This window comes from Meleagris gallopavo, chromosome 32 (assembly GCF_905368555.1).
Source record: "Meleagris gallopavo chromosome 32, MGAL_WU_HG_1.1, whole genome shotgun sequence".
Taxonomy (NCBI): domain Eukaryota; kingdom Metazoa; phylum Chordata; class Aves; order Galliformes; family Phasianidae; genus Meleagris; species Meleagris gallopavo.
In genome coordinates this window covers 530531-558421 of record NC_139436.1, presented here as the reverse complement: position 1 = coordinate 558421, position 27891 = coordinate 530531, and the positions used below count along the sequence as shown (strand labels likewise).

General features: G+C 65.1%; 2 protein-coding genes across 2 annotated transcripts in view; both read right to left on the bottom strand.

Moving 5' to 3' along the window:
• Positions 1-1791: 1791 nt before the first annotated feature.
• Positions 1792-12413, bottom strand: LOC104916936 (microtubule-actin cross-linking factor 1, isoforms 6/7-like). The gene is made up of 8 exons (XM_085214596.1): positions 12264-12413; positions 10749-10911; positions 9784-9938; positions 4694-4768; positions 2905-3022; positions 2635-2819; positions 2448-2568; positions 1792-2366 (listed from the first exon to the last, which is right to left on the bottom strand). Exons 1-8 carry the CDS (start codon positions 12354-12356, stop codon positions 2320-2322), a joined length of 957 nt encoding a protein of 318 aa, XP_085070722.1. The 5' UTR covers positions 12357-12413; the 3' UTR covers positions 1792-2319.
• Positions 12414-12465: 52 nt separating this feature from the next.
• The window catches only part of LOC146542089 (microtubule-actin cross-linking factor 1, isoforms 6/7-like), a 26217-nt gene continuing 10791 nt past the window's right edge, over positions 12466-27891 (bottom strand). Inside the window, exons 3-9 of the mRNA XM_085214581.1 lie at positions 26798-26966; positions 24164-24323; positions 21543-21746; positions 19718-19843; positions 17500-17643; positions 14512-14700; positions 12466-13153 (exon numbers count right to left, since the gene is read on the bottom strand). Coding sequence (XP_085070707.1) covers positions 13031-13153; positions 14512-14700; positions 17500-17643; positions 19718-19843; positions 21543-21746; positions 24164-24323; positions 26798-26966 — 1115 coding nt within the window. The 3' untranslated portion in view covers positions 12466-13030. The remainder of the gene's footprint in view (positions 13154-14511; positions 14701-17499; positions 17644-19717; positions 19844-21542; positions 21747-24163; positions 24324-26797; positions 26967-27891) is intronic.

Genomic DNA, 27891 nt, shown 5'->3' with positions numbered 1-27891 from the left:
ATGGGATGGGATGGGATGGGATGGGATGGGATGGGAGCGGATGGGGTGGGATGGGATGGGATGGGGATGGGATGGGATGGGGATGGGGATGGGGATGGGGATGGGGATGGGGTGGGGTGGGATGGGATGGGATGGGATGGGATGGGGTGGGATGGGATGGGGATGGGGATGGGATGGGATGGGGATGGGGATGGGATGGGATGGGATGGGATGGGATGGGGATGGGATGGGATGGGATGGGATGGGGATGGGATGGGATGGGGATAGGATGGGATGGGATGGGATGGGGATGGGGATGGGGATGGGGTGGGATGGGATGGGATGGGGATGGGGATGGGGATGGGATGGGATGGGGATAGGATGGGATGGGATGGGATGGGGATGGGGATGGGGATGGGGTGGGGTGGGGTGGGATGGGATGGGATGGGATGGGGTGGGATGGGATGGGGATGGGATGGGATGGGATGGGATGGGATGGGATGGGATGGGATGGGATGGGGTGGGATGGGATGGATGGATGGGATGGGATGGGATGGGATGGGGATGGGGATGGGGATGGGGATGGGTGGGGATGGGATGGGATGGGATGGGATGGGATGGGATGGGGATGGGGATGGGATGGGATGGGGATGGGGGTGGGATGGGATGGGATGGGATGGGATGGGATGGGATGGGGATGGGGATGGGGATGGGATGGGATGGGATGGGATGGGATGGGATGGGATGGGGATGGGGATGGGGATGGGGTGGGGTGGGATGGGATGGGATGGGATGGGATGGGATGGGATGGGGATGGGGATGGGGATGGGGATGGGTGTGGGTGGGATGGGATGGGATGGGATGGGGTGGGATGGGATGGGGATGGGGATGGGATGGGATGGGATGGGATGGGATGGGATGGGATGGGGAGGGATGGGATGGGATGGATGGGATGGGATGGGTGGGATGGGATGGGGATGGGATGGGATGGGGATGGGATGGGATGGGATGGTGGGTGGGATGGGATGGGGATGGGATGGGATGGGATGGGATGGGATGGGATGGGATGGGATGGGATGGGGATGGGGATGGGATGGGGTGGGATGGGATGGGATGGGATGGGATGGGATGGGATGGGATGGGGATGGGGATGGGATGGGGATGGGGATGGGTGGGGTGGGGTGGGGTGGGATGGGATGGGATGGGATGGGGATGGGATGGGATGGGGATGGGATGGGGATGGGGATGGGATGCGGTGGGATGGGGATGGGGATGGGATGGGATGGGTGGATGGGATGGGATGGGGATGGGATGGGATGGGATGTGATGGATGGGATGGGATGGGTGGATGGGATGGGATGGGATGGTGGGATGGGATGGGATGGGATGGATGGATGGGATGGGATGGGGATGGGATGGGATGGGATGGGATGGGATGGGATGGGATGGGATGGGATGGGATGGGATGGGATGGGATGGGGATGGGGATGGGATGCGGTGGGATGGGATGGGATGGGATGGGATGCGGTGGGATGCGGTGGGATGGGGATGGGACGATGATATGGCCCGTCCCAACACTGCAGTGTGGGCGTTGGCTGCAGCTCCCGCTCATCCCCCAGCCCTGCACAGCAGGAATGGCAGCGCCGCGTTCCTGGCTGAGGAGTTGACGCGGCTCAGCGCCCAGCGGTACTCGGTGCCAACTGTGGCCGGCGCCGCGTCTGTGCCGGTGGCACCGGGTTGGCGGTGAGCCCAGCAGCAAACGCAGACAGACAGACACACAGACAGCACGGCACGGCACGGCACGCCCTTGGATGCGTATAGAAAAAACCCTCTACTCTTTATTGTGGCTGGGGGGCTGCGCCCCGCCGGGGTTACATTCAGCTCTACTGCTGTCCGGTTAGCGGGGAGCGGTGAACATGCGGGGACCCCCAGCCCGGAGGGGGGCGGGGGGGCGGCTGAGTGCCGAGGGGTCGGGGATAGCACCAGAATTGGGGCTCCGAGCCCGAGAGGGGACCCCGCGCCCACCGGGAGCGGATGGACGGAACCGCCCCCGGCCGAAGCCGAACGCGTCCGGGGGGTCCCAACGGAGCGCAGCGCTGCGGCGGCACCGGGATGGGGGCACCGGGAGCCGGGGGAGCTCAGGCGGCCGCGCGGTGCCGCGGAGGGGGGGTCGTGGGGTTGCACACACGTGGGCGGTTCCGGACGAACAGCGCAGCCTTCACCGAGGGGCTCCCGCTTTGGGGGTCGCGGCGCGGCGCCGGAGGGTCCCGCGGCGTCACCGTTCTCCGGCTGCCGGGGGGACGGTCCTGAGTGGGGGCGGCCGAGGGTGGGCGGCGGGGGTCAGCGGCACGGGCTGCGGCGCTCCGGGGGGGACCCGTCGGGCGGCTCTGCAAGGAGCGGCGGGGATGAGCGGAGCCCTCCGGCGGAGCGGATCGGCCCCCAACCCCCCCCCGCCCAGCGGCGCTCACCCGGGGGGGCCGCGTCGGGGCTCTCCTCGGCCGCGGAGAAGCGCAGCTCCGCGCCGTCGGGCGGCAGCGATCCGCGGGCGCGCGGGCAGCGGTCACCGGAACGCGTCCTTCGCTGCACCGACTGCGGGACGGAGAGCGTCGGCGTCGGGTGGGGGATGCGGGGGGTGCGGGGCGGTCCCGGCCGTACCTTCCTGGCCAGGGGGCTGCTGGGGGCCGAGGCGCTGCTGTAGAGGCTGAGGCTGGAATTGGAGCGGCTGGGGGACAGCGCTTTGGAGGAGGGGGCCGATTGGATCCCCGAGCATTTGGCGGCGGCCCCGAAGGCGTCGGGGCTCAGGTACTTCTCGTTGATCTTCACGTTGGTCCGCCCCTTCACTGCGGGCGAGAAGCGGTGAGGGGGGTCGGGGGGTCCCGGCTGCGGAGAGCCGGGAGGGGGAGGGGGGTCCCGGGCGGCGCCCACCTCGGCACGGATCGTTCTTCACCAAGAATTCGTCCAGCGCGATCCAACCGCCCCCGACGCGCACCATCAGGGTGCTGCGCAGGATGCGAACCATCCGCAGCTGCTGCGACTCCCCGAACTGCGGGGACGGCCGCGTCAGCGCCGCGGGCACCACGGGGTGCACACGGGTCGGGGTGCCCAGCAGTGCCCGGCACCGGGGATGGCAGTGCCGGGGTGCCCAGCACCGGGGATGGCGGTGTCGGGGTGCCCAGCACCGGGGATGATGATGTCAGGGTGCCCAACACCGGGGATGGCGGTGTCAGGGTGCCCAGCACCGAGGATGATGATGTCAGGGTGCTCAACACCAGGGATGGCAGTGCTGGGGTGCCCAGCATTGGTGATGGCGATGTCGGGGTGCCCAGCAGTGCCTGGCACTGGGGATGGCAGTGTTGGGGTGCCCAGCACCGGGGATGGTGGTGTCGGGGTGCCCAGCACCGAGGATGATGATGTCAGGGTGCCCAACACCAGGGATGGCAGTGCTGGGGTGCCCAGCACCGGGGATGGCAATGTCGGGGTGCCCAGCAGTGCCTGGCACCAGGGGTGGCAGTGCCGGGGTGCCCAGCATTGGGGATGGCGGTGTCAGGGTGCCCAGCAGTGTCTGACACCAGGGATGGCGATGTCGGGGTGCCCAGCATTGGGGATGGAGATGTCGGGGTGCCCAGCAGTGCCTGGCACTGGGGATGGCAGTGCCGGGGTGCCCAACACCAGGGATGGCGATGCCTGGGTGCCCAGCACTGGGGATTTCAGTGTCAGGGTGCCCAGCATTGGGGATAGCGATGTCAGGGTGCCGAGCAGAACCAGACACTGGGGATGGTGATGTGGGGATGCCCAGCATCAGGGATGGCGATGTCAGGGTGCCCAACACCAGGGATGGCAGTGCCGGGGTGCCCAGCACTGGGGATGGTGATGTCAGGGTGCTCAGCAGTGTCTGACACCAGGGATGGCGATGTCGGGGTGCCCAGCATTGGGGATTTCAGTGTCAGGGTGCCCAGCATTGGGGATGGCGATGTCAGGGTGCCCAACACCAGGGATGGCGATGTCGGGGTGCCCAGCATTGGGGATGGAGATGTTGGGGTGCCCATCAGAGCCTAGCAATGGGGGTGGCAGTGCCGGGGTGCCCAACACCGGGGATGGCGATGTTGGGGTGCCCAACACCGGGGATGGCGATGTTGGGGTGCCCAACACCGGGGATGGCGATGTCGGGGTGCCCAGCATTGGGGATTTCAGTGTCAGGGTGCCCAGCGCTGCTGAGCGCCGGAGATGGAGATGCCAGGCTACTCAGCTTTGGGGGATGGCGATGCCAGGATGCCCAGTGCTGCCCATTATTGAGGATTTTGGTCTCCCAGTGCCCATTACTGGGAATTTCGGTGCCCCGTTATTGGGGATTTCAGTGCCTGGTGCCCATTATTGGGAATCTCAGTCTCCCAGTGCCCATTAGTGAGGATTTTGGTCTCCAAGTGTCCATTAGTGGGGATTTTGGTGCCCAGTACCCATTAGTGAGGATTTGGGGCTCCCAGTGCCCATTACTGGGGATTTTGGTCTCCCAGTACCCATTAGCGGGGATTTTGGTGCCCATGATTGTAGGGATTTTAGTGTCCAATGCCCATTACTGGGGTTTCGGCACCCAGGACCCGTTACTGGGGGCTTGGGTGCCCATTATCAGGGTTTGGGTGCCCATTATTGGGGTTTTGGTGCCCGGTGCCCCACACGATGCAACCCACAGAGGTTCCCAGCCATGGCTGCCACTCACGCGGTATCGGTTGGCGCTGATCTGCTCCACCTGGAAGCGCTTGGCACAGTTGCATTGGGCCACCTGCCTGTTCACCTGGGGGTCCCCACCAGGTCAGACCCGCAGCGCAGCCCCGCTGCACCCACAGCTGCTCCCCGCTGCACCCACGGCTGCTCCCCCCTGCACCCACAGCTGCTCCCCGCTGCACCCACGGCTGCTCCCCGCTGCACCCACGGCTGCTCAGTGCTGCACCCACAGCTGCTCCCCGCTGCACCCACAGCTGCTCCCCGCTGCACCCACGGCTGCTCAGTGCTGCACCCACAGCTGCTCTCCGCTGCAACCACGGCTGCTCCCCGCTGCATCCACGGCTGCTCAGTGCTGCACCCACAGCTGCTCTCCGCTGCACCCACAGCTGCTCCCCGCTGCACCCACGGCTGCTCAGTGCTGCACCCACGGCTGCTCCCCACTGCACCCACGGCTGCTCTCTGCTGCACCCACGGCTGCTCCCCGCTGCACCCACGGCTGCTCAGTGCTGCACCCACGGCTGCTCCCCACTGCACCCACGGCTGCTCTCTGCTGCACCCACAGCTGCTCCCCGCTGCACCCACGGCTGCTCAGTGCTGCACCCACAGCTGCTCTCCGCTGCAACCACGGCTGCTCCCCGCTGCACCCACAGCTGCTCAGTGCTGCACCCACAGCTGCTCCCCGCTGCACCCACAGCTGCTCCCAGCTGCACCCACGGCTGCTCGCCGCTGCACCCACGGCTGCTCCCCGCTGCACCCACAGCTGCTCAGTGCTGCACCCACGGCTGCTCCTCGCTGCACCCACAGCTGCTCAGTGCTGCACCCACAGCTACTCCCCACTGCACCCACGGCTGCTCCCTGCTGCACCCACGGCTGCTCCCCGCTGCACCCACAGCTGCTCAGTGCTGCACCCACAGCTGCTCCCCGCTGCACCCACAGCTGCTCAGTGCTGCACCCACGGCTGCTCAGTGCTGCACCCACGGCTGCTCCCCGCTGCACCCACGGCTGCTCCCGCCTGCACCCACAGCTGCTCAGTGCTGCACCCACAGCTGCTCAGTGCTGCACCCACAGCTGCTCTCTGCTGCACCCACGGCTGCTCAGTGCTGCACCCACAGCTGCTTCCCTCTGCACCCACGGCTGCTCCCCGCTGCACCCACAGCTGCTCTCCGCTGCACCCACAGCTGCTCAGTGCTGCACCCACGGCTGCTCCCCACTGCACCCACGGCTGCTCCCCGCTGCACCCACAGCTGCTCAGTGCTGCACCCACAGCTGCTCCCCGCTGCACCCACAGCTGCTCAGTGCTGCACCCACGGCTGCTCCCCACTGCACCCACGGCTGCTCCCTGCTGCACCCACAGCTGCTCAGTGCTGCACCCACAGCTGCTCCCCGCTGCACCCACAGCTGCTCAGTGCTGCACCCACGGCTGCTCTCTGCTGCACCCACAGCTGCTCCCCGCTGCACCCACAGCTGCTCCCTGCTGCACCCACGGCTGCTCCCCGCTGCACCCACAGCTGCTCCTCGTTGCACCCACAGCTGCTCCCCGTTGCACCCAGAGCTGCTCCCCGCTGCACCCACGGCTGCTCAGTGCTGCACCCACAGCTGCTCCCCACTGCACCCACGGCTGCTCCCCGCTGCACCCACGGCTGCTTCCCGCTGCACCCACAGCTGCTCCGTGCTGCACCCACGGCTGCTCCCCGCTGCACCCACAGCTGCTCAGTGCTGCACCCACGGCTGCTCTCTGCTGCACCCACAGCTGCTCCCCGCTGCACCCACAGCTGCTCCCTGCTGCACCCACGGCTGCTCCCCGCTGCACCCACAGCTGCTCCTCGTTGCACCCACAGCTGCTCCCCGTTGCACCCAGAGCTGCTCCCCGCTGCACCCACGGCTGCTCAGTGCTGCACCCACAGCTGCTCCCCACTGCACCCACGGCTGCTCCCCGCTGCACCCACGGCTGCTCCCCGCTGCACCCACAGCTGCTCAGTGCTGCACCCACAGCTGCTCCCCACTGCACCCACAGCTGCTCCCCGCTGCACCCAAGGCTGCTCCCCGCTGCACCCACAGCTGCTCAGTGCTGCACCCACAGCTGCTCCCCACTGCACCCACAGCTGCTCCCCGCTGCACCCACGGCTGCTCAGTGCTGCACCCACAGCTGCTCAGTGCTGCACCCACAGCTGCTCCCCACTGCACCCACAGCTGCTCCCCGCTGCACCCACAGCTGCTCAGTGCTGCACCCACAGCTGCTCCCCACTGCACCCACAGCTGCTCCCCGCTGCACCCACGGCTGCTCAGTGCTGCACCCACAGCTGCTCAGTGCTGCACCCACAGCTGCTCCCCACTGCACCCACAGCTGCTCCCCGCTGCACCCACAGCTGCTCAGTGCTGCACCCACAGCTGCTCAGTGCTGCACCCACAGCTGCTCCCCACTGCACCCACAGCTGCTCCCCGCTGCACCCACAGCTGCTCAGTGCTGCACCCACAGCTGCTCAGTGCTGCACCCACGGCTGCTCCCCGCTGCACCCACAGCTGCTCCCCGCTGCACCCACGGCTGCTCCCCCCTGCACCCACAGCTGCTCCCTGCTGCACCCACGGCTGCTCAGTGCTGCACCCACAGCTGCTCCCCGCTGCACCCACAGCTGCTCAGTGCTGCACCCACGGCTGCTCCCCGCTGCACCCACAGCTACTCCCCGCTGCACCCACAGCTGCTCCCCGCTGCACCCACGGCTGCTCAGTGCTGCACCCACAGCTGCTCCCCACTGCACCCACAGCTGCTCAGTGCTGCACCCACGGCTGCTCCCCGCTGCACCCACGGCTGCTCCCCGCTGCACCCACAGCTGCTCAGTGCTGCACCCACGGCTGCTCCCTGCTGCACCCACGGCTGCTCCCCGCTGTACCCACGGCTGCTCAGTGCTGCACCCACAGCTGCTCTCTGCTGCACCCACAGCTGCTCCCCACTGCACCCACAGCTGCTCCCCGCTGCACCCACGGCTGCTTCCCGCTGCACCCACAGCTGCTCCCCGCTGCACCCACAGCTGCTCAGTGCTGCACCCACGGCTGCTCCCCGCTGCACCCACAGCTACTCCCCGCTGCACCCACAGCTGCTCCCCGCTGCACCCACGGCTGCTCAGTGCTGCACCCACAGCTGCTCCCCACTGCACCCACAGCTGCTCAGTGCTGCACCCACAGCTGCTCCCCGCTGCACCCATGGCTGCTCTCTGCTGCACCCACGGCTGCTTCCCGCTGCACCCACAGCTGCTCCCCGCTGCACCCATGGCTGCTCTCTGCTGCACCCACGGCTGCTTCCCGCTGCACCCACGGCTGCTCCCCGCTGCACCCACAGCTGCTCTCCACTGCACCCACAGCTGCTCAGTGCTGCACCCACAGCTGCTCCCCGCTGCACCCACGGCTGCTCAGTGCTGCACCCACAGCTGCTCCCCACTGCACCCACAGCTGCTCCCCGCTGCACCCACAGCTGCTCAGTGCTGCACCCACAGCTGCTCCCCGCTGCACCCATGGCTGCTCAGTGCTGCACCCACAGCTACTCCCCACTGCACCCACGGCTGCTCCCTGCTGCACCCACGGCTGCTCCCCGCTGCACCCACAGCTGCTCAGTGCTGCACCCACAGCTGCTCCCCACTGCACCCACAGCTGCTCAGTGCTGCACCCACGGCTGCTCAGTGCTGCACCCACGGCTGCTCGGTGCTGCACCCACGGCTGCTCCCCGCTGCACCCACAGCTGCTCAGTGCTGCACCCACGGCTGCTCCCCGCTGCACCCACGGCTGCTCCCCGCTGCACCGACGGCTGCTCCCCGCTGCACCCACAGCTGCTCCCCGCTGCACCCACAGCTGCTCCCCACTGCACCCACAGCTGCTCCCCGCTGCACCCACAGCTGCTCCCCGCTGCACCCACGGCTGCTCAGTGCTGCACCCACAGCTGCTCCCCGCTGCACCCACAGCTGCTCAGTGCTGCACCCACGGCTGCTCCCCGCTGCACCCACAGCTACTCCCCGCTGCACCCACAGCTGCTCCCCGCTGCACCCACGGCTGCTCAGTGCTGCACCCACAGCTGCTCCCCACTGCACCCACAGCTGCTCAGTGCTGCACCCACAGCTGCTCCCCGCTGCACCCATGGCTGCTCTCTGCTGCACCCACGGCTGCTTCCCGCTGCACCCACAGCTGCTCCCCGCTGCACCCATGGCTGCTCTCTGCTGCACCCACGGCTGCTTCCCGCTGCACCCACGGCTGCTCCCCGCTGCACCCACAGCTGCTCTCCACTGCACCCACAGCTGCTCCCCGCTGCACCCACAGCTGCTCCCCGCTGCACCCACGGCTGCTCAGTGCTGCACCCACAGCTGCTCCCCACTGCACCCACAGCTGCTCTGTGCTGCACCCACAGCTGCTCAGTGCTGCACCCACAGCTGCTCCCCGCTGCACCCATGGCTGCTCAGTGCTGCACCCACAGCTACTCCCCACTGCACCCACGGCTGCTCCCTGCTGCACCCACGGCTGCTCCCCGCTGCACCCACAGCTGCTCAGTGCTGCACCCACAGCTGCTCCCCACTGCACCCACAGCTGCTCAGTGCTGCACCCACGGCTGCTCAGTGCTGCACCCACGGCTGCTCAGTGCTGCACCCACGGCTGCTCCCCGCTGCACCCACAGCTGCTCAGTGCTGCACCCACGGCTGCTCCCCGCTGCACCCACGGCTGCTCCCCGCTGCACCGACGGCTGCTCCCCGCTGCACCCACAGCTGCTCCCCGCTGCACCCACAGCTGCTCCCCACTGCACCCACAGCTGCTCCCCGCTGCACCCACAGCTGCTCCCCGCTGCACCCACGGCTGCTCAGTGCTGCACCCACAGCTGCTCCCCACTGCACCCACAGCTGCTCAGTGCTGCACCCACAGCTGCTCCCCGCTGCACCCACAGCTGCTCCCCGCTGCACCCACGGCTGCTCAGTGCTGCACCCACAGCTGCTCCCCACTGCACCCACGGCTGCTTCCCGCTGCACCCACAGCTGCTCCCTGCTGCACCCACGGCTGCTCCCCGCTGCACCCACACCTGCTCCCCGCTGCACCCACAGCTGCTCCCCATACCTCAGCCTGGATGCGATCTGCGTCGGCGCCGCGGCGCTGCGGGTCGCGGTTGGGGTGCAGCGCGCTGACGAACTCGCAGTAATCGATGAAGCCGTCGCCATTCGTGTCGAAGATGTTCGCAACCGCCGTCATCTCCAGCGTGTTGGTGGGGAACTCTGCGTGGGGTGGGGGCACCAGTGGGATGGGGCACCCAAACGGAATGGGTACCAATGGGATGGGGCACCAATGGGGATGGGGCACCAATGGGGATGGATGGGGCACCCAAACGGAATGGGTACCAATGGGATGGGGCACCCAAAGGGAATGGGGCACCAATGGGGATGAATGGGACACCAATGGGATGGGGCACCAATGGGGACAGATGGGGCACCAATGGGATTGGTCACCAATGGGGATGGGACACCAATGGGGATGGGGCACCAATGGGGACGGATGGGATACCAATGGGATGGGGCACCAATGGGGATGGGGCACTAATGGGGATGGATGGGGCACCAATGGGGATGGATGGGGCACCAATGGGGACAGGGCACTAATGGGGATGGATGGGGCACCAATGGGGATGAATGGGGCTCCAATGGGATGGGGCACCAATGGGGATGGGGCACCAATGGGGATGGATGGGGCACCAATGGGGATGGGGCTCCAATGGGGATGGGGCACCAATGGGGATGGGGCTCCAATGGGGATGGGGCTCCAATGGGAATGGGGCTCCAATGGGGATGGAGTGGGCACCAAGGGGGACGGATGGGGCACCAGACACCAATGGGGATGGGACACCAATGGGGAAGGGACACCAATGGGGATGGATAGGACACCAATGGGGACAGATGGGTAACCCAATAGGGACAAGTCACACAATGGGGACAAGACACCCAATGGGGACGTGACACCCAATGCCCCCCTCCTTCCCCCAGCCCCCCTCTATGGGACCCCCACCCCGTTTCCCCCCGCCCCGCTCTCACTGGAGCTGAGCAGGCTGTCCATGAACTCCCTGAGGCTGATGCGCCCGTCCTGGTCGCGGTCGATGCTGCGGAACACGTCGAGCGCGCGGGATTTCATCTGCACGATCCACTGCAGGAAGCGCTGCCGCCACTGCCCGAAGTCAAAGTGGGAGAACTCCTCCAGCTGCGGGCACAAATGCGATTCATGCACTGAGCCCCTGCTCTGCGCCCTCAGCACACGGGGGAGGGGGGGGGTTGAGTGGGAGACCCCCACCATCGCACGGCAGTGGGGACCCAGAATGGCCACGCATAGAATCACAGAGGGGTTGGGTTGGAAGGGACCCCAAGGTTTACGAAGCTCCAACCCCCCACCAATGCAGGGCCACCAACCTCCACATCTCACAGCAGCCCAGGCTGCCCAGGGCCCCATCCAACCTGGCCTTGAACACCTCCAGGGATGGACGGGGATCCACAGCCTCTCTGGGCAGCTGTTCCAGCACCTCCCCGCTCTCACACCAAAAAACTTCCCCCTCACATCCAACTGAAATCTGCCCTCCCTCACCTTCCAACCATTCCCTGTCCTGCTGTTATCTACTCTTGTAAAGACTTTGAGGCACGCCAGGTGCAGCGCTGCCATCCCCACATGCACAGCACTGAGCACAGCCAGCACGCAGCACAGCATGCATTGCAGGCACTGAGCACAGCCAGCACGCAGCACAGCATGCATTGCAGGCACTGAGCACAGCCAGCACGCAGCACAGCATGCATTGCAGGCACTGAGCACAGCCAGCATGCAGCACACACAGCATGCATCACACTGAGCACACGCCACACGCAGCACCCAGCACTGCAGACAGCATGCACAGCACAGCACCACAGCACGTGCAGCGCACTGCACACAGAGCACGCAGCACAACCAGCAGGCACTGCACAGCGCACACAGCATGCATTGCACAGCACACAGCACGCAGCACACACAGCAGGCGCAGCACAGCACACACAGCATGCACAGCACAGCACACAGCATGCAGCACACACAGCATGCAACACACAACACACAACACCCAGCACACACAGCATGCACTGCACAGCACGCAGACAGCACTGCACAGCACCCAGCATGCAGCACACCCAGCACGCACTGCACAGCACACAGCATGCAGCACACACAGCATGCACTGCACAGCAGACAGCATGCAGCACACACTGCACAGCACACAGCATGCAGCACACACAGCATGCACTGCACAGCATGCAGACAGCACTGCACAGCACCCAGCATGCAGCACACCCAGCACGCACTGCACAGCGCACAGCACGCAGCACACGCAGCATGCACTGCACAGCGCACAGCACGCAGCACACACTGCACAGCACACAGCATGCAGCACACACAGCACACAGCATGCACTGCAAAGCACACAGCATGCACTGCACAGCATGCAGCACACAGCACGCAGCACACAGCCCCCAGGACACACTGCACAGCACACCCAGCCCCCACCTCCCAGCGTCTACTGCAGGCTGCAGCCGTACCTCCTGCAGGCGCTGCATTGCCGTCTCCAGCCGGTACTGCCGCTGCAACGCCGACAGCCACAGCTGCTGCCAGCGCTGCAGGAGCTGCGACATCACGGGAGGAGGCGGCTCTGCTGCAACCAGCGGCACTGCGGGCTGCAGGGCAGCTTTGGGGGTCATGTTGTAGGGACATAGGGAGGGTATGGGGTCATGTTGTAGGGACATAGGGAGGGTATGGGGTCATGTTGTAGGGACATAGGGAGGGTATGGGGTCATGTTGTAGGGACATAGGGAGGGTATGGGGTCATGTAGGGACATAGGGAGGGTATGGGATCATGTTGTAGGGACACAGGAGGGTATGGGGTCACGTTGTAGGGACATAGGGAGGGTATGGGATCATGTTGTAGGGACACAGGAGGGTATGGGGTCACGTTGTAGGGACACAGGAGGGTATGGGGTCATGTTGTAGGGACATAGGGAGGGTATGGGGTCATGTTGTAGGGACATAGGGAGGGTATGGGGTCATGTTGTAGGGACATAGGGAGGGTATGGGGTCATGTAGGGACACAGGAGGGTATGGGGTCATGTTGTAGGGACATAGGGAGGGTATGGGGTCATGTATGGACACAGGAGAGTATGGAGTCACGTTGTAGGGACACAGTGAAGGCAGTGCTGGTTATGGGGTCACATTATGGGACACAATGAAATCAGTGCTATTTATGGGGTCACATTATAGGAACGCAGTGAGTGCAGCGCCGTTTATGGGGTCACCCCATGGGCTGCATGCATTATTTACGTGCAGCCCCCCTCCGTGCGGTGGCTGCGCTCAGCTCCACGCTCAGTTTCTCCCTGCAGCCTTTGGTCGCCTTGTCCACGTCCTCCTGTTTGCGGTTCAGCTCCTCCATGAACTCCTGCAGCACAGTACTGCTGCTCAGACCCCACCCTAAATAACCCCCACCCCATGCACTCCTGCAGCACAGCACTGCTGCTCAGCCCACACCCAAAATAACCCCCACCCCACACACTCCTGCAGCACAGCACTGCTGCTCAGACCCCACCCCAAATAACCCCCACCCCATGCACTCCTGCAGCACAGCACTGCTGCTCAGCCCCCACCCCAAATAATCCCCACCCCATGCACTCCTGCAGCACAGCATTTTTGCTCAGCTTCCCTCCATACACCCCCACTCCATGCACTCCTGCAGCCCAGCACTGCTGCTCAGACCCCACCCCAAATAACCCCCACCCCGTGCACTCCTGCAGCACAGCACTGCTGCTCAGACCCCACCCCAAATAACCCCCACCCCATGCACTCCTGCAGCACAGCACTGCTGCTCAGACCCTACCCTAAATACGCCCCACCTCATGACACCCCACACACTCCCGCAGCACAGCATTGCTGCTCAGACCCCCCCATACACCTCCACCCCACACACTCCTGCAGCACAGCACTGCTGCTCAGCCCCCACCCCAAATAACCCCCACCCCATGCACTCCTGCAGCACAGCATTTTTGCTTAGCTCCCCTCCATACACCCCCACTCCATGCACTCCTGCAGCCCAGCACTGCTGCTCAGACCCCACCCCAAATAACCCCCACCCCATGCACTCCTGCAGCACAGCACTGCTGCTCAGACCCCACCCCAAATAACCCCCACCCCATGCACTCCTGCAGCACAGCACTGCTGCTCAGCCCACACCCAAAATAACCCCCACCCCATGCACTCCTGCAGCACAGCACTGCTGCTCAGACCCCACCCAAAATAACCCCCACCCCATGCACTCCTGCAGCCCAGCACTGCTGCTCAGCCCACACCCCAAATATCCCCCACCCCATGATACCCCATGCACTCCTGCAGCACAGCACTGCTGCTCAGACCCTACCCTAAAAACGCCCCACCTCATGACACCCCACACACTCCCGCAGCACAGCATTGCTGCTCAGATCCCCCCATACACCTCCACCCCACACACTCCTGCAGCACAGCACTGCTGCTCAGACCCCACCCCAAATAATCCCCACCCCATGCACTCCTGCAGCACAGCATTTTTGCTCAGCTTCCCTCCATACACCCCCACTCCATGCACTCCTGCAGCCCAGCACTGCTGCTCAGCCCCCACCCCAAATATCCCCCACCCCATGCACTCCTGCAGCACAGCTTTGCTGCTCAGCCCCCACCCCAAATACCCCCCCCCCCACGCACTCCTGTGCAGCCCAGCACTGCTGCTCACCCCCCCAACACCCGCATGCCCCCCGTGCCGCCCCGCACCGCATGCTGCCTGCTGAGCTCCCGCAGCAGCTGGCTGCACTCCGGCAGCGGCTCCCCGTCCCGCTCGCTCAGCGCCTCCTCGGCCGCCGCCATCCACAGCTGCAGCCGCTGCAGCTCCTCCCGCTCTGCCTCCAGCCGGCTCCGCTGCGCCTGCAGCCGCTGCTCCTGCTGCTGCAAACAGCTCTGCACCTGTGGCACCGAACCGGGGTGATGGGCAGAACTGGGCTGATGGGCAGAACCGGGGTGATGGGCAGAACTGGGCTGATGGGCAGAACCGGCGTGATGGGCAGAACTGGGCTGATGGGCAGAACCGGCGTGATGGGCAGAACCGGCGTGATGGGCAGAACTGGGCTGATGGGCAGAACTGGGCTGATGGGCAGAACTGGGCTGATGGGCAGAACTGGGCTGACGGCAGAAGTGGGCTGATGGACCAAAACGGGGTGATGGACAGAACTGGGCTGATGGGCAAAACTGAGGTGATGGAGGGAACTGGGCTGATGGGCAGAACCAGGCTGATGGGCAGAACCGGGGCGATGGGCAGAACCAGGGTGATGGGCAGAACCGGGCTGATGGGCAGAACTGGGCTGATGGCAGAACTGGGCTGATGGACCAAACTGGGCTGATGGACCAAACTGGGGTGATGGACAGAACCGGGGTGATGGACCGAACCAGGCTGATGGGCAGAACCGGGCTGATGGCAGAACCGGGCTGATGGGCAGAACTGGGCTGATGGGAGAACCGGGGTGATGGGCAGAACCGGGGTGATGGGCAGAACTGGGCTGATGGGCAGAACCGGGGTGATGGGCAGAACTGGGCTGATGGGCAGAACTGGGCTGATGGGCAGAACCGGGGTGATGGGCAGAACTGGGCTGATGGGCAGAACCGGGGTGATGGGCAGAACCGGGGTGATGGGCAGAACTGGGCTGATGGGCAGAACCGGGGTGATGGGCAGAACTGGGCTGATGGCAGAACTGGGCTGATGGGCAGAACCGGGGTGATGGGCAGAACTGGGCTGATGGGCAGAACTGGGGTGATGAGCAGAACCGGGCTGATGGGCAGAACTGGGCTGATGGGCAGAACCGGGGTGATGGGCAGAACTGGGCTGATGGGCAGAACCGGGGTGATGGGCAGAACTGGGCTGATGGGCAGAACTGGGGTGATGAGCAGAACTGGACTGATGGGCAGAAATGGGCTGATGGGCAGAACTGGACTGATGGGCAGAACTGGGCTGATGGGCAGAACCGGGGCGATGGGCAGAACCCGGCTGACGGCAGAACTGGGGTGATGGACCAAACCGGGCTGATGGACCGAACCGGGGTGATGGACAGAACCGGGCTGATGGACCGAACCGGGGTGATGGAGGGAACTGGGCTGATGGGCAGAACCGGGCTGATGGGCAGAACTGGGCTGATGGCAGAACTGGGCTGATGGACCAAACCGGGCTGATGGACCGAACCGGGGTGATGGACAGAACCGGGGTGATGGAGGGAACTGGGCTGATGGGCAGAACCGGGGTGACACATAGAACTGGGCTGATGGGCAGAACCAGGGCGATGGGCAGAACTGGGCCGATGGGCAGAACCGGGGTGACACATAGAACTGGGCTGATGGGCAGAACCAGGGCGATGGGCAGAACTGGGGTGATGGGCAGAACTGGGCCGATGGGCAGAACTGGGCCGATGGGCCGAACCGGGGCGATGGGCAGAACCCGGCTGACGGCAGAACTGGGGTGATGGACCAAACCGGGCTGATGGACCGAACCGGGGTGATGGGCAGAACTGGGCTGATGGGCAGAACCGGGGTGATGGAGGGAACTGGGCTGATGGGCAGAACTGGGCTGATGGGCAGAACCGGGCTGATGGGCAGAACTGGGCTGATGGCAGAACTGGGCTGATGGCAGAACTGGGCTGATGGCAGAACCGGGCTGATGGGCAGAACCGGCGTGATGGGCAGAACTGGGCTGATGGGCAGAACTGGGCTGATGGACCAAACCGGGCTGATGGACAGAATTGGGGTGATGGACCAAACCGGGCTGATGGACCGAACCGGGGTGATGGACAGAACCGGGGTGATGGAGGGGACTGGGGTGATGGGCAGAACCGGGCTGATGGGCAGAACTGGGCTGATGGCAGAACTGGGGTGATGGACCAAACCAGGCTGATGGGCAGAACCGGGGTGATGGACAGAACCGGGGTGATGGAGGGAACTGGGCTGATGGGCAGAACCGGGCTGATGGGCAGAACTGGGCTGATGGCAGAACTGGGGTGATGGACCAAACCGGGCTGATGGACCAAACCAGGGTGATGGACAGAACTGGGGTGATGGAGGGAACTGGGCTGATGGGCAGAACCGGGCTGATGGGCAGAACTGGGGTGATGAGCAGAACCGGGGTGATGGGCAGAACTGGGCTGATGGGCAGAACCGGGGTGACACATAGAACTGGGCTGATGGGCAGAACTGGGCTGATGGGCAGAACCGGGGCGATGGGCAGAACTGGGCTGATGGGCAGAACAGGGCTGGTGGACCAAACCAGGGTGATGGATCGAACCGGGGTGACACATAGAACTGGGCCGATGGGCAGAACTGGGCCGATGGGCAGAACCGGGCTGATGGGCAGAACCGGGGTGACACTTAGAACTGGGCTGATGGGCAGAACTGGGGTGATGGGCAGAACTGGGCCGATGGGCAGAACCGGGCTGATGGGCAGAACCAGGGCGATGGGCAGAACCGGGGCGATGGGCAGAACTGGGCCGATGGGCAGAACTGGGCCGATGGGCAGAACCGGGCCGATGGGCAGAACCGGGCAGCAGTTGCAGCACAGGCTGCGTGGGGAGCCGCTGCCTCCCAGAGCGCAGGGACGGAGGGGTGCTGCAGGATCTGCCCCAAGGGGCTGCACCCCACACCTCTGCCCCACGCGCAGCCAGATGCATCGGTGCCCTGGTGGGAGTTGGGGAAGGGGGGTCGGGGGGCTGTGAGAAGGGCGCCCACCTCCTGGAAGCGGCTCTTGGCCACGGTGAGCCACGATTTGATGGTGATGACGGAGTCGGGGTGGCACGTGGAGAGGATCTCCTCCCCCAGAGAGGTGATGCATTCCAGCTCCAACTGCTGGCACTGCAGCGACTGCAGCAGCTCCTGCGGGAATGCATGGAGGGGTGGGGCGGGGGGTGGTGGCCCCATAGAGGACCCCATAGAGGGCCCCGTAGAGAGCCTCACAGAGAGCCCCATAGCCCCACATCTCCGAGGCGCACGTCTGGGTATGGTGGGACCCACAGCAGGGCAGTGATGCAGCCTCACACTCTGGCAATAGGGCCGGCAGTGGGACGTCCCATGCAGCGTGCAACCCCACGGCCAGAAGGGGGATGTGCTGGAGGTGGGGGCAGTGGCATGCAGCTGCAGCTGGCGCTGAGCTGGTGCTGGTTCTGGCACTGAGCTGCAGCTGGCACTGACCTGCAGTTGGCACTGACCCTGCAGCTGACACTGAGCTGCAGCTGACGCTCCCCAGTAGCTGGTTCTTGCACTGAGCTGCAGCTGGCTCTGCCCTGCAGCTGGCCCTGCAGTGATCCTGCAGTTGGCCCTGGCGCTAAGCTGCAGCTGGTGCTGGCACTGACTCTGCAGTTGGCATTGAGCTGCAGCTGACGATGGCACTGAGCTGCATCTGATGCTGCAACTGAGCTGCAGTTGGTGCTGGCACTGCCCTGCAGCTAGCATTGGTGCTGCTCTGCAGCTGGCACTGCCCTGCAGCTATTTCTAAAATGCTGCCCTGCAGCTAGCTCTATCAGCACTGTCCTGCAACTGGCACAGAGTTGCGGCTGCTGCTGGCACTGCCCTGCAGCTGTCATTGCCCTGCAGCTGGCTCTATCAGCACTGCCCTGCAGCTGATGCTGGCACCGCCCTGCAGCTGTCATTGCCCTGCAGCTGGCTCATGCTGGCACTGATCCGCAGCTGGCACTGACCTGCAGCTGACATTGCCATGCAGCTCGCTCCATCAGCACTGCCCTGCAGCTCATGCTGGCACTGCCCTGCAGCTGGCACTGCCCTGCAGCTGGCTCTAACACTGCCCTGCAGCTGGCACTGCCCTGCAGCTGGCTTTATGGGCACTGCCTGCAGTTGGGTGATGCTGGCTCTGCCCTGCAGCTGGCACTGCCCTGCAGCTGGCTTTATGGGCACTGCCTGCAGTTGGGTGATGCTGGCACTGCCCTGCTGCTGGCTCTATAGGCACCGCCCTGCAGCTGATGCTGGCACTGACTTGCAGCTGATGCTGGCACTGCCCTGCAGCTGGCTCTATGGGCACCGCCCTGCAGCTGATGCTGGCACTGACTTGCAGCTGGCTCTATGGGCACCGCCCTGCAGCTGATGCTGGCACTGACTTGCAGCTGGCTCTATGGGCACCGCCCTGCAGCTGATGCTGGCACTGACTTGCAGCTGATGCTGGCACTGCCCTGCAGCTGGCTCTATGGGCACCGCCCTGCAGCTGATGCTGGCACTGACTTGCAGCTGGCTCTATGGGCACCGCCCTGCAGCTGATGCCGGCACTGACTTGCAGCTGGCTCTATGGGCACCGCCCTGCAGCTGATGCTGGCACTGACTTGCAGCTGATGCTGGCACCGCCCTACAGCTGGCTCTATGGGCACCGCCCTGCTGATGCTGGCACTGCCTGCAGCTGATGCTGGCACTGCCCTGCAGCTGGCTCTATGGGCACCGCCCTGCAGCTGATGCTGGCACCGACCTGCAGCTGATGCTGGCACTGCCCTGCAGCTGGCTCTATGGGCACCGCCCTGCAGCTGATGCTGGCACTGCCCTGCAGCTGGCTCTATGGGCACCGCCCTGCAGCTGATGCTGGCACTGCCTTGCAGCTGATGCTGGCACCGCCCTGCAGCTGGCTCTATGGGCACCGCCCTACAGCTGCTGTTGGCACTGCCTGCAGCTGATGCTGGCACTGCCCTGCAGCTGGCTCTATGGGCACCGCCCTGCAGCTGATGCGGGCACCGACCTGCAGCTGATGCTGGCACTGACCTGCAGCTGGCTCTATGGGCAACGCCTTGCAGCTGATGCTGGCACTGCCCTGCAGCTGACGCTGGCACTGACCTGCAGCAGGCTCTATGGGCACCGCCCTGCAGCTGATGCTGGCACTGACTTGCAGCTGGCTCTATGGGCACCGCCCTGCAGCTGATGCTGGCACTGCCCTGCAGCTGACGCTGGCACTGACCTGCAGCTGCTGCTGGCCCTCCTGCAGGGCGCGCTCCTCCTCGGGGCAGACGCCGTATTTGAGGGTTTTCTCCGACTCCGAGAGGCGCCCCAGGAAGGAATGCACCAAAGTGTGGAACTCCTCCGCCTGCCCCACAGCCGGGCAGCGCTCAGAACCCACCGCAGAACCCACGGCCCCACAGCCCCGTAACCCACAGCCCCATAACCCACAGCCCCACAGCACACAGCCCCATAACCGACAGTCCGACAGTCCCACAGCACACAGCCCCACAGCCCCACAACCCACAGCCCCACAGCACACAGCCCCACAACCCACAGCCCCATAACCAACAGTCCCACAGCACACAGCCCCATAACCGACAGTCCGACAGTCCCACAGCACACAGCCCCACAGCCCCACAACCCATAGCCCCACAACCCACAGCCCCATAACCAACAGTCCCACAGCCCCACAGCCCCACAACCCACAGCCCCACAGCACACAGCCCCACAGCACACAGCCCCACAGCCCAACAACCCACAGCCCCACAGCCCACGGCCCCATAACCGACAGTCCCACAGCCCCACAGCCTCACAACACACAGCCCCACAGCACACAGCCCCACAACCCACAGCCCCACAACCCACAGCCCCATAACTGACAGTCCAGCAGCCCCACAGCCCCACAGCACACAGCCCCATAGCCCCACAGCACACAGCCCCACAACCCACAGCCCCACAACACACAGCCCCACAACCCACAGCCCCACAGCCCACAGCCCCATAATCTATAACTCATAGCCCCACAGCCCCATAACCCACAGTCCCATAGGCCCTCAGCCCCATAACCCATAACCCACAGCCTCATAACCCACAGCCCTATAGTCCCTCAGTGCTGTAACTCCATAACCCACAGCCCCACAACACACAGCCCCATAATCTATAACTCATAGCCCCACAGCCCCATAACCCACAGCCCTATAGTCCCTCAGCCCCATAACTCCATAACCCACAGCCCCATAACCCACAGTCCTATACTACCACAGCCCCATAACCCACAACCCCATAACACACAGCCCCACAGCCCCATAACTCCATAACCCACAGACCCATAACCCCACAGCCCCAGCCCTGCTCCATTTCCAGACCCCACCCCTGCATCCCCATCAGGGAGGGCACCCATGCAGCACTGTGCAGCACAGCATGCAGCTCCCAGCACGGCTCCATGCTGCAGCACATTGCAGCACAGCCACGCAGAGAGCTGCACAGCACTGTGAATGCAACACAAAGCAACACATGCTGCAACGCAGCACCATGCAATGCAGCACCGTGCAATGCGACACATGCTGCACAGCACTGCACACAGCACCGTGCAATGCAGCATCATGCAATGCAGCACCACACAATGCAACACGCGCTGCACAGCACTGCACACAGCACCGTGCAATGCAGCCATGCACAGCCCAGCCCAGCCCCCCATGCAGCCCCGTGCACAAATGTGTGCAGTGCTCCATGGGCTGCAGCCCCCATTCCTGCATTCCCCATCCCTGCAGCCCCCGCATTCCCGCAGCTCCCACATTTCTGCAGCCCCAACCCTGCAGTCCCCACTCCTGCATACCCCACTGCTGCATTCCCCATTCCTGCATTCCCCCATTTCAGCAGCCCCCCATCACTGCAGCCCCAACCCTGCAGCCCTCAGTCCTGCAGCCCCCAACCCTGCAGTCCCAAGTCTTGCATCCCCTACATTCCTGCAGCCCGATCCCTGCAGCCCCCACTCCTGCATCTCCCGTCCCTGCAGCCCCCACTCCTGCATCTCCCGTCCCTGCAGCCCCCATTTCCTTCCCCACCTGCCGCAGCGCAGCCTCCAGCCTCCCCTGCTTGCACACAGACATCCTGCAGACCGCATCCCACCGCACGCTCAGCTCCTCCATCTGCTGCTGCAGCCACTGTGCATCCACACCGCCGCCGCCGCTGCTGCGCGTCAGCTCCCGCACGGAGCGTTTCAGCATCTTCATGCAGCTGGCGCGCTTCCCCAGCTCCTTCTGGAACACCTGGGGGAGTGGGGACGCTGGGGGTCAGGGTGCTCTGTGGGTGCTGGGGGTCGGGGTGCCCTAAGGGTGCTGGGGGTCGGGGTGCCCTAAGGGTGCTGGGGTCAGGGTGATCTGTGGGTGCTGGCGGTCAGGGTGATCTGTGGGTGCTGGGGGTCAGGGTGCCCTAAGGGTGCTGGGGGTCAGAGTAATTTATGGGTGCTGGGGGTCAGGGTGCCCTAAGGGTGCTGGGGGTCAAGGTGATCTGTGGGTGCTGGGGGTCAGGGTGACCTGTGGGTGCTGGGGGTCAGGGTGCCCTAAGGGTGCTGGGGGTCGGGGTGATCTGTGGGTGCTGGGGTCAGGGTGATCTGTGGGTGCTGGGGGTCGGGGTGATCTGTGGGTGCTGGGGGTCAGGGTGCTCTGTGGATGCTGGGGTCAGGGTGCTCTGTGGGTGCTGGGGGTCAGGGTGATCTGTGGGTGCTGGCGGTCAGGGTGATCAATGGGTGCTGGGGGTCAGGGTGCTCTATGGGTGCTGGGGTCAGGGTGCCCTAAGGGTGCTGGGGGTCAAGGTGATCTAAGGGTGCTGGGGGTCAGGGTGCCCTAAGGGTGCTGGGATCAGGGTGATCTGTAGGTGCTGGGGTCGGGGTGCCCTAAGGGTGCTGGGGTCAGGGTGATCAATGGGTGCTGGGGGTCAGGGTGCCCTAAGGGTGCTGGGGGTCAGGGTGCTCTATGGGTGCTGGGGGTCGGGGTGATCTGTGGGTGCTGGGGTCAGGGTGCCCTAAGGGTGCTGGGGGTCAGAGTAATTTATGGGTGCTGGGGGTCAGGGTGATCTGTGGGTGGTGGGGGTCGGGGTGCCCTAAGGGTGCTGGGGGTCAGGGTGATCTGTGGGTGCTGGGGGTCAGGGTGCCCTAAGGGTGCTGGGGTCGGGGTGCCCTAAGGGTGCTGGGGTCAGGGTGATCTGTGGGTGCTGGGGGTCAAGGTGATGCATGCTATGGGTCAGGGTGATCTGTGGGTGCTGGGGTTCAGAATAATTTATGGGTGTTAGGGGTCAGGGTGCCCTGTGGGTGCTGGGGGTCAAGGTGATCTGTAGGTGCCGGGGGTCGGGGTGCCCTAAGGGTGCTGGGGTCAGGGTGATCAATGGGTGCTGGGGGTCAGGGTGATCTGTGGGTGCTGGCGGTCAGGGTGATCAATGGGTGCTGGGGGTCAGGGTGCCCTAAGGGTGCTGGGGTCAGGGTGATCTGTGGGTGCTGGGGTTCAGGGTGCCCTAAGGGTGCTGGGGGTCAGGGTGCCCTAAGGGTGCTGGGGGTCGGGGTGCCCTAAGGGTGCTGGGGGTCAGGGTGATCAATGGGTGCTGGGGGTCAGGGTGCCCTAAGGGTGCTGGGGTCAGGGTGATCAATGGTGCTGGGGGTCAGGGTGCCCTAAGGGTGCTGGGGTCGGGGTGCCCTAAGGGTGCTGGGGTCATGCGCCCTGTGGGTGCTGGGGTCAGGGTGCACTGTGGGTGCTGGGGGTCAGGGTGCCCTATGGGTGCTGGGGGTCAGGGTGATCTGTGGGTGCTGGGGGTCAGGGTGCCCTAAGGGTGCTGGGGGTCAGAGTAATTTATGGGTGCTGGGGGTCAGGGTGATCTGTGGGTGCTGGGGGTCAGGGTGATCAATGGGTGCTGGGGGTCAGGGTGCCCTAAGGGTGCTGGGGGTCAGGGTGATCAATGGGTGCTGGGGTCAGGGTGCCCTAAGGGTGCTGGGGTCAGAGTAATTTATGGGTGCTGGGGGTCAGGGTGATCTGTGGGTGCTGGGGGTCACGGTGATCAATGGGTGCTGGGGTCAGGGTGCCCTAAGGGTGCTGGGGGTCAGGGTGATCTATGGGTGCTGGGGTCAGGGTGTCAATGGGTGCTGGGGTCAGGGTGCCCTAAGGTGCTGGGGGTCAAGGTGATCTGTGGGTGCTGGGGGTCGGGGTGCCCTAAGGGTACTGGGGGTCAGGGCACCGTATGGGTGCTGGGAGTCAGAGTAATTTATGGGTGCTAGGGATCAGGGTGCCCTGTGGGTGCTGGGGGTCAGGGTGCTGTATGCATGCTATGTGTCAGGGTGCTCTATGGGTGCTGGGGGTCAGGGTGATCAATGGGTGTTGGGGGTCAGGGTGCCCTGTGGGTGCTGGGGTCAGGGTGCTGTATGCATGCTATGTGTCAGGGTGCTCTGCGGGTGCTGGGGGTCAGAGTAATTTATGGGTGCTGGGGTCAGGGTGCTCTGTGGGTGCTGGGGTCAGGCTGCTCTGTGGGTGCTGGGGGTCAGAGTAATTTATGGGTGCTGGGGGTCAGGGTGCTCTGCGGGTGCCCATAATGGATGTCACCCCCTATGGACGCCCACCCCCATGGACACCTATCCCAATTCCCACCCCCCTCCCCATGGACACCCACCGCCCCCAGTCTGCACCCCACAGACCCCCCCCACCTTATGTTTGTCCATCAGGTTGCTGACGAGGTCCCTGTCCCCCCCCACGGGCGCCTCGTCGCAGAGCTGCGGCTCCATGCGGTACAACCAGTCCAGCAGCGCCTGCAGCGCGTCCGACAGCCGCCCGGAGAACAGCAGGTTCTGCTCCAATGCATGCTGCCTGCAGGGAGCGGCTGCAGCCCTCAGTGAACAGCTTGGGGGAGGGCGCTGGCTGCACCCCCAGGGCTCAGAACCCATCCCATCCCACCCCACCCCCACCCCATCCCATCCTATTGATCCCATCCCACTCCACCCCCACCCCACCCCACTCCCACCCCATCCAATCCTATTGATCCCATCCCATCCTACCCCATCCCACCCCACCCCACCCCAGCCCCATTCCCACTCCATCCCACCCCACCCCATCCCACCCCATTCCATCCCATTGATCCCATCCCATCCCACCCCATCCCATCCCCATTCCCATCCCCATTCCCGTCCCATCCCCATCCCCACCCCATCCCCACCCCCATCCCACTCCCATCCCCATCCCCGTCCCCATCCCATCCCACCCCCACCCCATCCCATCCTATTGATCCCATCCCATCCCCATTCCCATCCCCATTCCCCTCCCATCCCCATCCCCACTCCATCCCACCCCCACCCCATCCCATCCCATTGATCCCATCCCATCCCACCCCATCCCATCCCCATCCCCACTCCATCCCACCCCATCCCCATCCCACCCCATCCCCACCCCCATCCCATCCCCATCCCATCCCACCCCACCCCATCCCACCCCCATTCCCGTCCCATCCCCATCCCCACTCCATCCCACCCCATCCCCACCCCCACCCCATCCCATCGATCCCATCCCATCCCATAGATCCCATCTCCATCTCCATCCCCATCCCATCCCCACCCCGTCCCACCCCATCCCATTGATCCCATCCCATCCCCATCCCCATCCCCACTCCATCCCACCCCATTCCCATTCCACCCAATCCCCACCCCCATCCCATTCCCATCCCATCTCACCCCACCACCACCCCATCCCATCCCCATTCCCATCCCATCCCCACTCCACCCCACCCCATCCCCCACCCCATCCCCATCCCCATCCCATCCCACCCCACCACATCCCATCCCATAGATCCCATCCCATCCCATCCCCATCCCACCCCCATCCCCATCCCATCCCCACCCCGTCCCACCCCATCCCATTGATACCATCCCATCCCCATCCCCATCCCACTCCATCCCACCCCATCCCCATCCCACCCCATCCCCACCCCCATCCCCCCCCCATCCCATCCCCATCCCCGTCCCCATCCCATCCCACCCCACTCCACCACATCCCCATCCCATAGATCCCATCCCATCTCCATCCCCATCCCACCCCCATCCCCATCCCACCCCACTCCACCACATCCCATCCCATTGATCCCATCCCATCCCCATCCCCATTCCCGTCCCATCCCCATCCCCACTCCATCCCAACCCATCCCCATTCCACCCCATCCCCACCCTCCATCGCTATCCCATCCCCATTCCCATCCCATTCCCATCCCGTCCCCATCCCATCCCATCCCACCCCATCCCATCCCACCCCATCCCCACCCCCATCCCACTCCCATCCCCATCCCCGTCCCCATCCCATCACCCCCCACCCCATCCCATCCTAATCCCATCCCAAATCCCATTCCCACCCCATTCCCCCCATCCCCATCCCCACTCCATCCCACCCCCACCCCACCCCATCCCATTGATCCCATCCCATCCCACCCCATCCCATCCCCATCCCATCCCCATCTCCACTCCATCCCACCCCCACCCCATCCCATCCCATTGATCCCATCCCATCCCACCCCATCCCCATCCCAAGCCCCATCCCCACCCCCATCCCATCCCCATCCCCACTCCATCCCACCCCATCCCCATCCCACCCCATCCCCACCCCCATCCCATCCCCATCCCATCCCATCCCACCCCATCCCATAAATCCCATCCCATCTCCATCCCATCCCATTGATCCCATCCCATCCCCATCCCCATTCCCGTCCCATCCCCACTGCATCCCAACCCATCCCCATTCCACTCCCCATCCCCACCCCCACCCCATCCCATCCCCACTCCATCCCACCCCATCCCCATCCCACCCCATCCCCCCCACCCCCATCCCCATCCCCGTCCCCGTCCCATCCCACCCCACCCCATCCCATCCCATTGATCCCATCCCATCCCCATTCCCGTCCCATCCCCATCCCCACTCCATCCCACCCCATCCCATTCCACCCCATCCCCACCCCCATCCCATTCCCATCCCATCTCACCCCACCCCCACCCCATCCCATCCCATCCCACCCATCCCATCCCATCCCCCCCCCACCCCATCCCATTCCCATCCCATCCCCATCCCCGTCCCCATCCCATCCCACCTCACTCCACCACATCCCATCCCATTGATCCCACCCCATCCCCCCCATCCCACCCCCACCCCATCCCAATCTCATCCCATCCCCACCCCCATCCCCATTCCCATCCCATCCCAATCCCCGTCCCCATCCCATCCCACCCCACCTCATCCCATTGATCCCATCTCCATCCCCATCCCCACCCCCATCCCCACCCCATCCCTTCCCACCGCCCCCCCACCTCTCAGCACTGTGGCTGCACAGCTCCTCCCATCTCCCTTTCATTTCCTGCAGCATTTCCTGCAGCTGCTGCATCTCCTCGTGCTGCAGCTCGCTGTCCAGCAATGCCCGCCCGCAGCGCAGCGCCGCGTCCAGCAGGGGCGCTTCGAGCGCAGCGTGCGCTGGAACAGCTGTGGGGCCGGGGGGGGGGGGGGTCAGCAGCACCGCCAGCCCCACATCGCCCCACATCCCCCACCCCCCCCATCTCCCTACATCCCCCACAACCCCCAAAACCCCACCAGAGCCCCCCACCCCCAAAAAACCCCAAACCCCCCCCACCCCCCCACCCCCCAAAATTCCCCCATCTCCCCACACCCCCCACGTCCCCCATCTCCCCCCACACCCCCAGACCCTCCCCACCCCCCCACACATCCCCAAACCCCACAACCCCCCCACCCCCCAAACCTCCCCAAATCCCCCACTTCCCCCCGCCCCCCCTTTGACCCCATCTCCCCACATCCCCCCAGAGCCCCCCCACCCCCCCATCCCACACTGCCCCCATCCATCATTGCCCCACAATCCCCCATCCCCCATCCCCCCCCACACCCCCACCAACCCCCCCACGCCCCCACATCCCCCCACACCCCCAGACCCTCCCCCCACAGCCATCAGCCCCACCCCCCAAACCTCCCCAAATCCCCCACTTCCCCCCCCACCTCCCCCCATTGACTCCAACTCCCCACATCCCCCCAGGACCCCCCCATATCTCACATCCCCCCCACATCCATCACTGCCCCCCAACCCCCATCCCTCCCCCCGCCCCCCACATCCTCCCAAGCCCCCCCCACACCCCCAGACCCCCCCATACCCCACATCCCCCCACATCCCCCCACAGCCATCAACCCCACCCCCCACAAACCCCCCCAAATCCCCCACTTCCCCCCACCACGCCCCCCAAATCCTCCATCTCCCCACACCCCCCCCCACACCCCCCAACCCTCCCAGGACCCCCCCATATCTCACATCCCCCCCACATCCATCATTGCCCCACACCCCCCATCCCCCCCCCCCCACCCCCCACATCCTCCCAAGCCCCCCCCACACCCCACATCCCCC

What these genes read in the sequence shown, in the direction of transcription:
- LOC104916936 (XM_085214596.1), bottom strand. Translation starts at nt 12,356, where the DNA reads ATGTCGCAGCTCCTGCAGCGCTGGCAGCAGCTGTGGCTGTCGGCGTTG. An exon ending in TCAGCGCCAACCGATACCGC is followed by an intron (nt 3,023 to 4,693) that starts GTGAGTGGCAGC and finishes CCGTCCCCGCAG; the next exon opens with TTCGGGGAGTCGCAGCAGCT. An exon ending in GAAGAACGATCCGTGCCGAG is followed by an intron (nt 2,820 to 2,904) that starts GTGGGCGCCGCC and finishes TCTCGCCCGCAG; the next exon opens with TGAAGGGGCGGACCAACGTG.